General features: G+C 47.2%; 2 protein-coding genes across 3 annotated transcripts in view; one reads left to right on the plus strand and one right to left on the minus strand.

Moving 5' to 3' along the window:
* The window catches only part of LOC129830893 (juxtaposed with another zinc finger protein 1), a 45,618-nt gene extending 34,771 nt beyond the window's left edge, over window positions 1–10,847 (plus strand). The window contains exons 3-5 of the mRNA XM_055893717.1: window positions 1,661–1,857; window positions 6,125–6,294; window positions 6,708–10,847. Of these exons, the coding sequence (XP_055749692.1) occupies window positions 1,661–1,857; window positions 6,125–6,294; window positions 6,708–6,884 (544 nt within the window). The 3' untranslated portion in view covers window positions 6,885–10,847. The remainder of the gene's footprint in view (window positions 1–1,660; window positions 1,858–6,124; window positions 6,295–6,707) is intronic.
* Window positions 10,848–10,903: 56 nt separating this feature from the next.
* The window catches only part of LOC129830892 (tax1-binding protein 1 homolog B-like), a 55,199-nt gene continuing 51,076 nt past the window's right edge, over window positions 10,904–15,026 (minus strand). For both annotated transcript variants that reach the window (XM_055893715.1, XM_055893714.1), the window contains exons 15-17: window positions 14,005–14,207; window positions 13,738–13,823; window positions 10,904–13,221 (exon numbers count right to left, since the gene is read on the minus strand). In XM_055893715.1, coding sequence (XP_055749690.1) covers window positions 13,011–13,221; window positions 13,738–13,823; window positions 14,005–14,207 — 500 coding nt within the window. In that variant the 3' untranslated portion in view covers window positions 10,904–13,010. The remainder of the gene's footprint in view (window positions 13,222–13,737; window positions 13,824–14,004; window positions 14,208–15,026) is intronic.

Below are 15,026 nucleotides of genomic sequence, written 5' to 3' on the forward strand. Positions count from 1 at the left end.
AGTGGTTGAAAATGAGTTTTAATGACTCCAACCTAAGTGTATGTAAACTTCCAACTTCAACTGTATGTAAGACGACAGTTGATGATAGTGCTGTCATTAGAATGATGTATTATTGGATATAATGTACTTGTATGTGTATTGTGTTTGTGTAATTGTCCTTAGCTGTCCTGGGACTACGGTGGCAAATTAGCTTTATGCTAACTCCGCCATATTTACATGGATGTTGCGTTATTGTAATATTGCTGTTGATTAATGTGCATTGTCCCCTATAAATAAATAAATACATTTGTATTGACCCGCTTTTTTAAGTTGCTGCTACTCGCTGTTTATTATTTATGCATAGTCACCCCTACCTACATGTACATATTACCTCGACTAACCTGTAACCCCGCACATTGACTCGGTACTGGTACCCCGTGTAAATAGCCTCGTTATTGTTATTTTATTGTGTTACATTTTTCTTACTTTAGTTGAATTATTTTCTTAAATATTTTCATACTTAAAAAAAAAAAAAACAGCATGGTTAATTATGGGCTTGTAAGTCAGCATTTCACTGTAAGGTGAATACCTGTTGTATTCGGCGCATGTGACAAATAAAATGTGATTTGATTCCTGTTTCAGCATGAAAATGCCCCCGTGCACAAAGCGAGGTACATACAGAAATGGTTTGTCGAGATCGGTGTGGAAGAACTTGACTGGCCTGCACAGAGCCCTGACCTCAACCACATCAAACACCTTTGGGATGAATTTGAAGGCCAATAGCGAGCCAGACCTAATCGCCCAACATCAGTGCTTGACTTCACTAACGCTCTTGTGGCTGAATGGATGCAAGTCCCTGCAGCACTTTCCTCCTTCAGGGCTGTCACAGTTTTTCCACATGGCATCTTGTAGTCTGGTTCTAGATATGCCATTAGGGCATTGACGCTGATATCCTCTACCATTGACAATGGCTGCATATCAATCATTTCTGTAGTCAGCGCTGTGATTTTCACTCCGTCCCTTATGACACTGCTGCCAGCAGCAGGCTGGGTCTCACCGGGCTTTCCTTTCAGCATTGCACCTGTACTGCCTACCACTGTATCTCAATTCCACCTCGCAAAGTTTGCATTTCATCACCTTCTCATTTAATTTCTCAAAGTATTGCCATACAGTACTTCGAAGCTGTCGCTACCCTGTCTCACCATTTGATGTGCAGAGTGGCAAATCATTAGAAAGATGCATAGCCATCTCCTTACAGCATTGTTGCGTTAGGTATTTGGTGAATTTACATTTTTGCGTTTTTATGATCATGATCGGAACCTGTTAATGGTAGATTTGCGATTACTGCACTGTGATTTTAATTGGTTAGTTTTTTTTCTCTAAACGTTAACAATCCCAAATTTGTTTAAACGTCACAGCCCTAGTGTGGGTGGAGGAGTGGTGAGAGAAAAGAGGGAGCCAGAAGAGAGGGAGATAAATAATACATATTGTTTCAATAGTGTGTGTGTGTGTGTGTGTGTGTGCGCGTGTGTGTGTGTGTGTGTGTGTGTGTGTGTGTGTGTGTGTGTGTGTGTGTGTGTGTGTGTGTGTGTGTGTGTGTGTGTGTGTGTGTGTGTGTGTGTGTGTGTGTGTGTGTGTGTGTGTGTGTGTGTGTAACCTGTGTAGCAATGTTTGTGTCCAGGTTTATGACGGACGCGGCACGTCGGGAGCAGGAGACCCTGAAGAAGAAGGCCACACCCAAACTTTCCCTGTCAATCACAGGTGGCGTGTCTCGGAACAGCGTGGCCACACCTCCACGGCACAGCAACGGCAACCTGACTCCCCCCGTGACTCCTCCCATCACACCCTCCTCCTCCTTCCGTAGCAGCACGCCCACAGGTAAGCGAAATTGGAGATTTTGGATGTGTTGCCTGTTGCCTTTTGCCTCTTGTGGTCCTGTGTGGCTCACTTTGGATAAAAGCATCTGCTAAATGGCATTGCCTCTAGTGTTCTAGACTGAAGGTCAATGGAACCAAGGTTACTCACTTAACCAGAGTTCAATGAACTAGGGACTATGCTAGTCACTCAATGGATATCCTTTCGCCTGGCGGCAGGATGAGCCGAGGTATTAATATCAGAGTTAATCCGTGTGATGCGCGTGCCTCCACCCCCTATAAACACCCAGCATCATGTCCTCTTTTCTTCCCTCGGCTACGCAGTCGAGTGAGTAGTGGATGTAACTGTCGTTGAGTGTGTCGAGTACCGTAATTTCTGGACTATTAAGCGCACCTGAATATAAGCCGCACCCACTGAATAAAATTTTAAAAAGTATTTTGTACATAAATAATCCGCACATGTCTATAAGCCGCAGGTGCCTACCGGTACATTGAAACAAATGAACTTTACACAGCCTTTAAACGAAACACGGCTTCTAACAAAAATAAATAGGCTTTTAAACGAAACACGGCTTGTAACAAAAATAAATAGGCTTTCACGAAACACGACTTGTAACAAAAATTTAAAAAATAGCAGTAAACAGTAGCTTACCAAGAAAGTCATTGGTCACTATCTTCCTCCTGTGCACTGAAACCACTGAAGTCATCTCCTTCGGTGTCGGAGTTGAATAGCCTCGGAATTGCTTCATCCGATGTTGGATCATTTTCATTGTCGCTCTCGTCACTTTCATCCGGAGGCAAATTCCCTGCTGAGCTCATGCTGCCCTCTTCAACACGCAGCAGTCCAGCCTTTCGAAACCCGTTGATGATAGTGGATTTTTTGACAATGCTCCACGCTGTCAGGACCCACTGGCAGACTTGACCATAAGTTGCTCTTCGCATGCGGCCCGTTTTAGTGAAGGATTTCTCCCCACTTGTCATCCAAGCCTCCCACTGAACACAGAGCGCCACCTTAAATGTTGAGTGGCTGCAAATACTTTGTTGTGCCCCCAGGAATCACAGCTGGAATTGAGTTTGTCCTCTTGATGGCTTCTTTCACAGAATCTGTTATGTGGTCCCTCATGCTGTCCAACACGAGCAATGCCTTGTTCTTGTGAAAGAATCCTCCCGGTCGCTTGCCGTAACACTCCGTATGCCATTCATGCATTAGGCTTTCCGTCATCCATCCTTTCTTGTTGAGTTTCACAACAATTCCTCTCGGGAATTTTTCTTTTGGCATCGTCATGCGTTTGAAAATCAACATCGGTGGAAGCTTTTCTCCCGATGCCGTGCAGCTCAGAACACAGGTGAAGTGTGTTTTTTCATGCCCAGTTGTTTTCAGCGTGATGGATGATTCGCCTTTCCTGTTGACAGTCCGAGTGAGAGGCAGGTCAAACGTCAGAGGAACCTCATCCATATTTATGATGTCGTGCGGGCCAATGGAATGCTCCGCTATCTTTGCATCAGTGAATCAGTGAAATTTGAAACTTTTTCCTCGTAGTCGGGAGGGAGCTGCTGACACAGACTCGTCCATACCCTGATGGACAGGCCTTTACGTCTCAAATCTTAGACACCACGATGGTCCACCTCTAAAATCCTCAAACTTCATTGCGGTGGCGATTGTTTTGGCTTTCAGTCGGATCAGTTGAAACACCTTGGCCGTCTGCTCTCTGTGTGTTGACCCAGTCTTCAAGCTTTTCTAGTTCGGGCCATCTGCTTTTCTTCCCTCTGAAAGCTTTTGTTGTCTTTCTGCACTGAGTCAGTTCCTCGCGCTGCTGTTTCCAACGTCTTATCATCGACTCATTAAGGCCAAGCTCCCGTGCAGCAGCTCTATTTCCTTTTCCAACAGCCAGATCGATCGCCTTCAACTTGAAAGCTGCATCATATGCATTTCTCAGTGTCTTTGCCATGATGAGGGTGACAAAATGACTACCGTAATCAGAATGATGGGAAGTTTGAGCGCGCTCGATATACGTTACATTATGTGACGGTGCTCAGTTTTTTGGCGGCATGAATCTTGTGAAAGCGGGAAAAATCCATAAATTAGCCGCGTCATTGTATAAGCCGCGAGGTTCAAAGCGTGGGAAAAAGTAGCGGCTTATAGTCCGTAAATTACGGTATACTACCTTTTGGGTGAAGATTACTCCTCCCAGGAGTGCTCTGCAGTGTTTTGTCATCTTCATTTTTTTCTTACAGGGTGACACCTTGCTACGAAGTAGGGTGAACGGGTTGGGCCAACCTGTTCACGGCGCGAGGCTTCGTTGTCTTGTCCGCCGGTTAGCCTCCCGGGTAATTGCGTTATCTGTTGCTTGTTAGCTTCAGCTGGATGCTAGCCTCTTCTCTCTGGAGTTTGAGTCTGGGTACCGCACCTACCCAGGCTAGGTGAGACTCTCTAGCTAAACACAGAGTCGCACCTTGACGTTCAAACTTCACATACCATCTTACTGGCTCGAGCTGCAGCTGTTGCCAGAGTTAGATTCAGAGGATGTGCGCCTCACTAATCTCGCCAGAGTTAGCCAGTCTGTTCTCATGACCTCTACTCACACCTAGTCTGTCACTGTCAGTTGAGTTGGGCTCCTCACATCCATACCTTTTGGGGATTGTGAGTGGAATTTCTCCAATATATTCTGATATCCGTAGAATGTGGTGTTATACAGATGATCTCATCTATAAGACATATCTGTATTTCTGCTTCTGTCTAGACGGGGAGAATATCATCCATTCCATACTACTGCGATAAATGCAATGCTGGCTTGGCTTCGACTGATGCCCATTGCACCTGTATTATGTGCCTGGGCTTAGAGCTTGCCATTCAGGCTGTAGATTCCCCCTACTCTGGATGAGGCGGCTCAGTCAGCCTCTCTGTCTTCACACCTCTGTTCTCTCAGCCTGACAGGCTCCGTTGAAGACTTAAGACAGGATCCTGATGCTATCCCCGTCTTTGCTGGTAATGACCTAGAAGAAGAGACCTCTGAGGCTGGTTCTGGGTCAGCGAACCATGGCTCAGAGAGAAGCCCCTGTTCATCAGCTGATATGCAGGAGTTCCTCTAAAGAGTTCTGAAAGCTCTGGATATTAATCCAGATCCTAACAGCAACCTGGCCAGAGTGTACATTCCTCAGTGCTCCAAGTTCTCTAATGCGTCAATCTTGGGCTAAGGTGAACTCAAGGTCCCATGTCTCAAGCCAGTGAAAGCCTTCATGGACCATCATGGCTTCTCCCGAGGAGTTGAGACTGGGCCAGTACCCAGTCATGGACCCCATTATTGCGGTCATGGTCCTCTCAGACGAGATCATTGGTAGGTCTCCCCGCTGTCCTCTGGGACCTCATCTGGCATACCTGCACGGTCTGATAGCTCGCCTGTCCACTGACAGTGACCCTGAGCTGATGGCTGAAATGACTCCGGTGTCCAGACTCCTCTCCCTCTTAAACTCTGAGATGTTACGTGCTAATGACAAAGCCCTGTCTATGATCATCTCGTCACGCAGACCGCTTGGGCTGTCGCCGACAAAGATGTCGACCTCCGTGAAGAAACCCTTTATGGAGCTCCCCATTTCCCCGGTCCAAGTTTTTGGTCCTGGAGTGGACACCATTTTAGACCAAACGACGAAGCTGCAGAAGGACATAGACCCTGCAGTCTTTCATGGGTCCCCCTCAAGCGAAATGGAACATTCCTATTGTGAGTGTTCTAGTGTGTTCAGTAGAGACAGTGTTCTTGCGATGTGGAGTGGTCCCAGTCTACACAGGTAATTACACACCAGCTGTCACACTGTTCATACGGGTGTGTGTGTTTCAGAGCCCTGAAGCAGATGGTCCAATTCCTGCCCAAATATTTGCGTTTACACACAACCTTGTTGAAATCCTTTTAACATGTGCCAGGGTGCCATCCATTTCCTCCTGCTGAGGTGCAGCATTTCCTGTGTGTGTGTGTGTGTGTGTGTGTGTGTGTGTGTGTGTGTGTGTTGTGTGCGCACATTGGGGTTGGGGATTGTGAGAGTCGGTGTGTGTGTGTGGAAAAAGTGGTGCACTTACTAAATCAGAGCAATGAGGATACCTCCCATTTAATGATCCGTTTCAGGGAGCCAAACCCCTCTCCCTGGGTACTCTTGAGACACACACACACTGAACCCTCCTCTGTTCTATGCTCCATGCCCCTCTACTTGAGACAGTATAGTCATGTCCCCATGACACGCAAACTGATGTGTGTGTGTGTGTGTGTGTGTTCCCCCTCCAGGCAGTGAGTATGATGATGAGGAGGTGGACTATGAGGAGTCAGACAGTGATGAGTCCTGGACCACAGAGAGTGCCATCAGCTCAGAGTCTATCCTCAGCTCCATGTGTATGAATGGAGGGGAGGAGAAACCCTTCGCCTGCCCTGTGCCTGGCTGCAAGAAGAGATACAAGGTGCAGTACACACAGTCCCAGTTTATAGAACAGTCCCTAGCTCTGTTATTCTGCTACACACTAGTCCTCTATAGCCTATGATCTGTGTAGTGGAGGTTTTCACTTCAGGGTGTGAGGGGGAGTTTCCTCTAGCAATGTCAACGTTTGCAATGTTGTTCCTGGATGTTGCTTTTAGGGATTTTCACTAAGATAATGTAAGGGGAATTATTATTTTTCTAGGAGTGGGGCAGTCCCACTCCTTTATATTCTATTCTTTATTAGGTAGGATAGTAAAGGACTGAGTATAGGGGATGCTAGAATAGCAGTCGGTCGGATGCAAACCCACGCTCGCACAGGTAGCTGTGTTCTGGAGGCAGCCACTTAGACCGCTAGCCCACGCCAGGCCTGCTAATCTGTCTCTCCCCCTCATTCAGAATGTGAACGGTATTAAATACCATGCCAAGAACGGCCACCGGACACAGATCCGTGTGCGGAAGCCCTTCAAGTGCCGCTGTGGGAAGAGCTACAAGACGTCCCAGGGCCTGAGACACCACACCATCAACTTCCACCCGCCCGTCTCTGCCGACATCATCCGCAAGATGCAGGGCTAGAGAGCCCCCCCCAAACATTTCCCTATTCCTCACCAGCACTCCCAACCCAACCACCCCACACTTTTTCAATGTTAATATCCACTCCACCTTGACCAACCAACCAAAACATATCCCTATCCCTTCTGGCCCAACCTTAGGGGTGACAACCCCAACCCCTATCCCTTCTAGCCCAACCTTAGGGGTGACAACCCAAACCCCTATCCCTTCTGGCCCAACCTTAGGGGTGACAACGCAAACCCCTATCCCTTCTAGCCCAACCTTAGGGGTGACAACCTAAACCCATATCCCTTCTAGCCCAACCTTAGGGGTGACAACCCAAACCCCTATCCCTTCTAGCCCAACCTTAGGCGTGGCAACCCAAACCCCTATCCCTTCTAGCCCAACCTTAGGGGTGACAACCTAAACCCCTATCCCTTCTAGCCCAACCTTAGGGGTGACAACCTAAACCCCTATCTCTTCTAGCCCAACCTTAGTGGTGACAACCCAAACCCTTATCCCTTCTAGCCCAACCTTAGGGGTGACAACCCAAACCCCTATCCCTTCTAGCCCAACCTTAGGGGTGACAACCTAAACCCCTATCCCTTCTAGCCCAACCTTAGGGGTGACAACCCAAACCCTTAACCCTTCTAGCCCAACCTTAGGGGTGACAACCTAAACCCCTATCCCTTCTAGCCCAACCTTAGGGGTGACAACTTAAACCCCTATCCCTTCTAGCCCAACCTTAGGGGTGACAACCCAAACCCCTATCCCTTCTAGCCCAACCTTAGGGGTGACAACCTAAACCCCTATCCCTTCTAGCCCAACCTTAGGGGTGACAACCTAAACCCCTATCCCTTCTAGCCCAACCTTAGGGGTGACAACCTAAACCCCTATCCCTTCTAGCCCAACCTTAGGGGTGACAACCTAAACCCCTATCCCTTCTAGCCCAACCTTAGGGGTGACAACCTAAACCCCTATCCCTTCTAGCCCAACCTTAGGGGTGACAACCTAAACCCCTATCCCTTCTAGCCCAACCTTAGGGGTGACAACCTAAACCCCTATCCCTTCTAGCCCAACCTTAGGGGTGACAACCTAAACCCCTATCCCTTCTAGCCCAACCTTAGGGGTGACAACCTAAACCCCTATCCCTTCTAGCCCAACCTTAGGGGTGACAACCTAAACCCCTATCCCTTCTAGCCCAACCTTAGGGGTGACAACCTAAACCCCTATCCCTTCTAGCCCAACCTTAGGGGTGACAACCCAAACCCCTATCCCTTCCTCCCACACACTAAAGGATCTAGTGCATGCTTTAACTTGTTTATGTCTTGTATTATGTTCTTTGGGTTTCACATGTTACTCTATCTCTTGTTATTTTAATAACATGCATCTTTATAGGCTTTTTTTGTTTGTACATTTGCACATTCTTACGCTATCCCAACTATTTCCGTGACTTTTTGTATTGACATACGGTGCTAACAAAACGAAAACAAAGAAAAGAAAAAGAAAGAAAAAACAAAACAGAAGAAGAAGAGGAGTAATGTAAAAGAGGAAGGTGTGGAGTTGGATTATACAGTCTATATATAGATATATAAACAATAGATGTGTGTATATATACAAATATAAGTATTCATCAGCATATATACTAAGTAGTTCCACTTTATTTTCAAGCTTTATTTTTTTATATTCTTTTTCAATATATTTTCCAGATATTAGTTTCTTTTGATATTTCATCAATAAGTGTTGTTGTTTTTTCATTCCTCAACCCCGAGACAACCTGTCCTGTTGTCATAGGTCAAACTTTAAACAGCTAGGTGACCTCAGGTCTAGATATTCCCAGCAGCAAAAACAAAGAGACTATGGCTTGAATCCTAACTTCAGATCTGCGTCCCTAAATACATTTTGCACAGATTTCATGTTAGTGTTCAGCCCATATAGAGAAACAAAGAAACTATTGCATTTATTCATTCCCTCTGTTCTAGGACTTCGCCCCAATGATTTCGGAATGGATTGTGCATCCTGTATTCCAAAGGTTATTCCAGACTATAGTGTGAGCAGACCAGATGAGGCATCATCCTGTATTCTAGGTTATTCCAGACTGTAGTGTGAGCAGACCAGATGAGGCATCATCCTGTATTCCAAAGGTTATTCCAGACTGTAGTGTGAGCAGACCAGATGAGGCATCATCCTGTATTCTAGGTTATTCCAGACTGTAGTGTGAGCAGACCAGATGAGGCATCATCCTGTATTCTAGGTTATTCCAGACTGTAGTGTGAGCAGACCAGATGAGGCATCATCCTGTATTCTAGGTTATTCCAGACTGTAGTGTGAGCAGACCAGATGAGGCATCATCCTGTATTCTAGGTTATTCCAGACTGTAGTGTGAGCAGACCAGATGAGGCATCATCCTGTATTCTAGGTTATTCCAGACTATAGTGAGCAGACCAGTTGAGGCATCATCCTGTATTCTATTCCAGTTGCCAAGTATTGTTTCTGGTTACTTTTCCATGATCATTGCCAACAGCTCTCTACTGCCAAACATTTACATTACCATGTGCCTGAGGGGGGAGGGGGGAGAGAGACTGTCATACGGTTTCATCAAAGAGGTGCGCAAACGTGTCAAGAGAACACGTGTCTCATTGCGCCTCCAGTGTGTATGTGTGTGACTGTGTATGTGTGTGAGTGTCGATGGTATGTTTTGTTTTTGTGCATGTGTTTGTCTTAAAGGGTGTATCTCCAGAGATTACACCTACAAACGTTGGTTGCCTTGCGTTGTAGACTACAGCATTCCAGTACAGTCTGTGTGAGTGTGTTGCTTCTTAGCCAAGTCTTTCTGCAGTATCTGAGCTTTTCAGCCTCTTGTGTTATTATTCCGCCTTCTCTGTTACAGTCCTCCATAGTGTTATAATATACAGCTGTCTCAAATGACACCCTATTTTTGTATACGGGGAATAGTGACATTTTAGATTAGTTCTGTGTTCTAAATGACACCCTATTCCATAAAGTGCACTACCTTTGGGCCCTGGTCAACAGTGGTGCACTGTATAGGGAATGCCATTTGGGATGCAGATAGTGTCATAACAAGGACCTTGCCCATAGCCTCCTGCTTTACAGAAGCAGTCTGATATTGTGTCAAGGTAAGCATGTTCTGGCCTATTTGTGATACCATGCCTTCAGAGTGGTTTAGTGTCAAAAAGTGGTGCCCGTTGGCAAAATGTTACCCCGTGCCAGGCCCGAAAACATTTCTAACCTGTTGTTCTGTGATAATCGTCTGAGTCTGATGGTACCCCAACACACACGCTTGACGGTTGCCATAACAACCCTGGGTGTGGCAAAGTGCACCTGTATTCACAAAGCGTCTCAGAGGAAGTGCCTTGCTAAAAACAGAAGCCTTCGAAACCATAATGAATACGAGCGGGCACCTGATTCTAGAACACCACTCCTACGTGAATACAGGCCCAGCATACAACACAGACAAAAATGGCAGTGAAAGAGGAAGGTACCATTGTTTTTGATTGTGGCTGTACAGAATGCATTCCGGAGTCTCTGTGCCAGGTTTTCCTTACTTGGAATCCTTGGCTCCAGCGCATTTTAGCAAGGGATCAGAGAGGGAGTTCGACAGTTCAGGATCTGTCAAACACTTGTAAACCTGTCCTCTCCCCGCAGAGATGCAGGTCACTATGGTCCCAGTTTAACAGTGAGCCTGACGGTATTACACAGCGGGGATGTGAGGAGTACAGTACAAGCGTGTGTGAGGGGGACTATTCCGATATACTGTGTACAGTGAATGTATTGTAATGTGTGTCAAGTGCATTTAAATTATATTTTCGTATGTTAAGTGGAGAACAATGTTTCCTATTTGTACGGAGGCAACAGAGGGTGTGAGGGAGGAGACCTGTGTACTATATCAAACTGTTTTTACATAAGCTGCTGCTTCATAAATGTGAACACTATTACATTACAAAATAAAGAGAACGTTAGCCAGAACTGTCTGAATGGGGTTGGGGGGGTTTGACCCAGAAGATGGAAAGACAAAATGACAATTGTATCCATTTGACAAGCGTACTTTATTTTTAATGCTCACATACAAACCTACACCCACAAACTTTCAAAGGGCCGCAATTGGACATGACAGACACACGTGTGCAACTTTTGAAGCCAAAAGTACAGCACTGTGGTCACATTGAAAGAACAGTAAAATCTCAGACTGACAGTAGATGACAGGAATCAAGAGACGCGCGCAAAATAAACTTACTTTGACCCAAACAAAGGAGGTAAAGATGGCAATCGTTAGAATCTTAACACGGTGAAAGAGTCCATAGCCAAGAGTCCAGTAGTTTTCTATAGCGTTCATATTTCCAGTTACCTTCCCTCCAATCAACTGAAGCAGAATGGCCAGGAGAATATTAGCCTATCCAGTGAATGAGACCAGGAAGGAAAACATCACTCTGTCATTACTAAAACATTGTCACAACAGCAATTGAAACATTTCTCCATAATAGTTCTACTTCTCATATATATATATTTTTATTTCAGCAATAAGGCCCGAGGGGGTATATGGCCAATACACCACGACTAAGGGTCATTCTTTTCGCACGACGCAACGCAGAGTGCCTAGACACAGCCCTTGGTACATTGGCCATACATCACAATGCCCTGAAGTGCCTTATTGCTATTATAAACTGGTTATGAACGTAATTAGAGCAGTAAAAATAGTTGTTTTGCCATACCTGTGGTATACGGTCTAATATAGCACAGCTATCAGGGCTTGAACCACCCAGTTACACACACACACACACACACACACACACACTATACATTCAGAATAATAAAGTATTTTTAGTGCAGTCAAATTCAAACAATAGTGCTAATTATTTTTTTAACCGTCTGACGTCTTTTGCTGACAAGAGTTTGACTCATACTGTACATTACATTGGGCTGGAGGTGCTTGAAGACCACATATCTCCTCCCAAGATCCTAATCCCCCCCCCCCCCACGGTAGAAGTTTCCCCAACCCACAGATACAGGATCAGATAAACCAAATCCTAACCTTAACCATTAGAGGGAAAACGCAAAACTGACCATTTAGTGTCTAGGGGCAACTTGATCCTATTCTCCCTCCCATCCCTGGATGTCACCTGATCCTACTCTCCCTCCCATCCCTGGATGTCACCTGATCCTACTCTCCCTCCCATCCCTGGATGTCACCTGATCCTACTCTCCCTCCCATCCCTGGATGTCACCTGATCCTACTCTCCCTCCCATCCCTGGATGTCACCTGATCCTACTCTCCCTCCCATCCCTGGATGTCACCTGATCCTACTCTCCCTCCCATCCCTGGATGTCACCTGATCCTACTCTCCCTCCCATCCCTGGATGTCACCTGATCCTACTCTCCCTCCCATCCCTGGATGTCACCTGATCCTACTCTCCCTCCCATCCCTGGATGTCACCTGATCCTACTCTCCCTCCCATCCCTGGATGTCACCTGATCCTACTCTCCCTCCCATCCCTGGATGTCACCTGATCCTACTCTCCCTCCCATCCCTGGATGTCACCTGATCCTACTCTCCCTCCCATCCCTGGATGTCACCTGATCCTACTCTCCCTCCCATCCCTGGATGTCACCTGATCCTCCCATCCCTGGATGTCACCTGTTTCTACATGTGACTGGGAACAGAAACAGAAAATGAAGTCATGTAAAGTAGCTACTATTGACAGGCTGATTAACGCAGATGAATCCTACAAATACTAAACACATACAGTGATGATATCATCAACATGGGACAAAACCAAAGAGCTCCAAGGCTCCGAAACCTCACGCAAAACATATTTCTTTTGTAATCTCCCTAAACTGACAAACTCCCCCTTATACAAAGTTATACACACACTCCTTGATGTTTTTGAAAGGTAGCATGTTCTCGTGGAAGTGTGTGAGGCCAGGGCTGGAGTTAATTTAATTTCAATTTACAACATAAAGTGCAATTTACCCCCATTGATTTTTCTCATCTTGATTTGGAATCTCCCTTCTTGGTCCGAGTTAAATTTGAATGAAATCATCTCGACCCCCATTTGAGTAAATGTTCCTTTATTCTTCTTTACATCCCTTAATCCAAACCTTCCCTTTCACACACACACCCATCTTCCCTGCTACTCCATGTTGGCGAAGTTTAGCACATGGCCGTCAAAGTGTGTGAGCACGTGCTTCTGGAAGAGCTGCTGATGGCAGTGGAGGGGGAACTGCTCAGAGCACACAGGACACACCTTCCAGTGGCTCTCCACGTGCTGCTCAAAGCTACGCTGCTCAAAATGGGGCGGGAAGATCACCTCGCACAACGGACAGCGCTTGTGGACCTCACCACTGAGTGGAGGGAGAAAGACCATATAAACGAGGGGAGAGAGAAGGATCAGAAGGGGGAAGAGAAGGAGCAGAGAAGGGGGAAGAGAAGGAGCAGAGAAGGGGGAAGAGAAGGAGCAGAGAAGGGGGAAGAGAAGGAGCAGAGAAGGGGGAAGAGAAGGAGCAGAGAAGGGGGAAGAGAAGGGGGAGAGAAGGAGCAGAAGGGGGTGAGAAGGAGCAGAGAAGGGGGAAGAGAAGGAGCAGAAGGGGGAGAGAAGGAGCAGAAGGGGGTGAGAAGGAGCAGAGAAGGGGGAAGAGAAGGAGCAGAGAAGGGGGAAGAGAAGGAGCAGAGAAGGGGGAAGAGAAGGAGCAGAAGGGGGAGAGAAGGAGCAGAAGGGGGAGAGAAGGAGCAGAAGGGGGAGAGAGAGCAAGAGGGGGGAGAGAGAGCAAGAGGGAGCAGAGGGGGGGAGAAAGAGTGTTGAGTTAGCTGGGATAGTATTTTGTGTATTGTCTGTGTGGAGGGTCATGTGTGTGTGTTACCTGGGGTCGAAACAGAAGCTGCCCCTGTTGGCGGTAAGTCTGCTGCTGGCCTGATGATTGCAGGCAGGCTGCTCCCCATCACCGACCTACAATATAGAGACACACACCTCACTGACGGCTCTCTCCTCAGTTTAATAGTGTGTCAATAGAGCTAGAGGATGTGTGATGTCCTCCCAATAAGGGAACAGAACAAGTCAGCCCTATACATTGATCTAACACAGTTTTGCGTTTCCCTCCCTAATGTTTGAGGTGAGGATGTGAACTCACGTTGCGTGGCTCCTCGGGGGAGTGTTCCAGTCCGTCGGGGGGGCTCATGCTTCGTGAGGAGGAGGGCTGGATGCAGACCACCTCTCTCTCCCAGTCTGCACCTGCACACGGGGTCGGGGAGGTGGCCGGAGGGGCGCACGCACCAGGGGCCTCAGGAGGGGGGCGGAGCATCTGCTCCGGGGACAGGGCGCCGTCTGCCCCGTCTGGACAAAACACAACAACACAGGAAACAGGAAGTGTTTAAGAGTGTGTGTGCAGAAGATGGTCTCCATCTCTCCAAGAGAGACAGACAGGGCTGAAATGGAGAGAGAGAGAAGAGAGGGAGACCAAGAGAGACAGACAGGGCTGAAATGGAGAAGAGAGAGAAGAGAGGGAGACCAAGAGAGACAGACAGGGCTGAAATGGAGAAGAGAGGGAGACCAAGAGAGACAGACAGGGCTGAAATGGAGAGAGAGAGAAGAGAGGGAGACCAAGAGACAGACAGGGCTGAAATGGAGAAGAGAGAGAAGAGAGGGAGACCAAGAGAGACAGACAGGGCTGAAATGGGGAAGAGAGGGAGACCAAGAGAGACAGACAGGGCTGAAATGGAGAGAGAGAGAGAGAAGAGAGGGAGACCAAGAGACAGACAGGGCTGAAATAGAGAAGAGAGAGAAGAGAGGGAGACCAAGAGAGACAGACAGGGCTGAAATGGAGAGAGAGAAGAGGGAGACCAAGAGACAGACAGGGCTGAAATGGAGAGAGACGAGAGGGAGACCAAGAGACAGACAGGGCTGAAATGGAGAGAGAAGAGAGGGAGACCAAGAGACAGACAGGGCTGAAATGGAGGAGAGATGGCAACCAAGAGACACAGACAGGGCTGAAATGGAGAGAGAAGAGAGGGAGACCAAGAGACAGACAGGGCTGAAATGGAGAGAGAGAAGAGGGAGACCAAGAGACAGACAGGGCTGAAATGGAGAGAGAAGAGAGGGAGACCAAGAGACAGACAGGGCTGAAATGGAGGAGAGATGGAGACCAAGAGACAG

Source organism: Salvelinus fontinalis, chromosome 32 (genome assembly GCF_029448725.1).
Source record: "Salvelinus fontinalis isolate EN_2023a chromosome 32, ASM2944872v1, whole genome shotgun sequence".
Lineage (NCBI taxonomy): Eukaryota > Metazoa > Chordata > Actinopteri > Salmoniformes > Salmonidae > Salvelinus > Salvelinus fontinalis.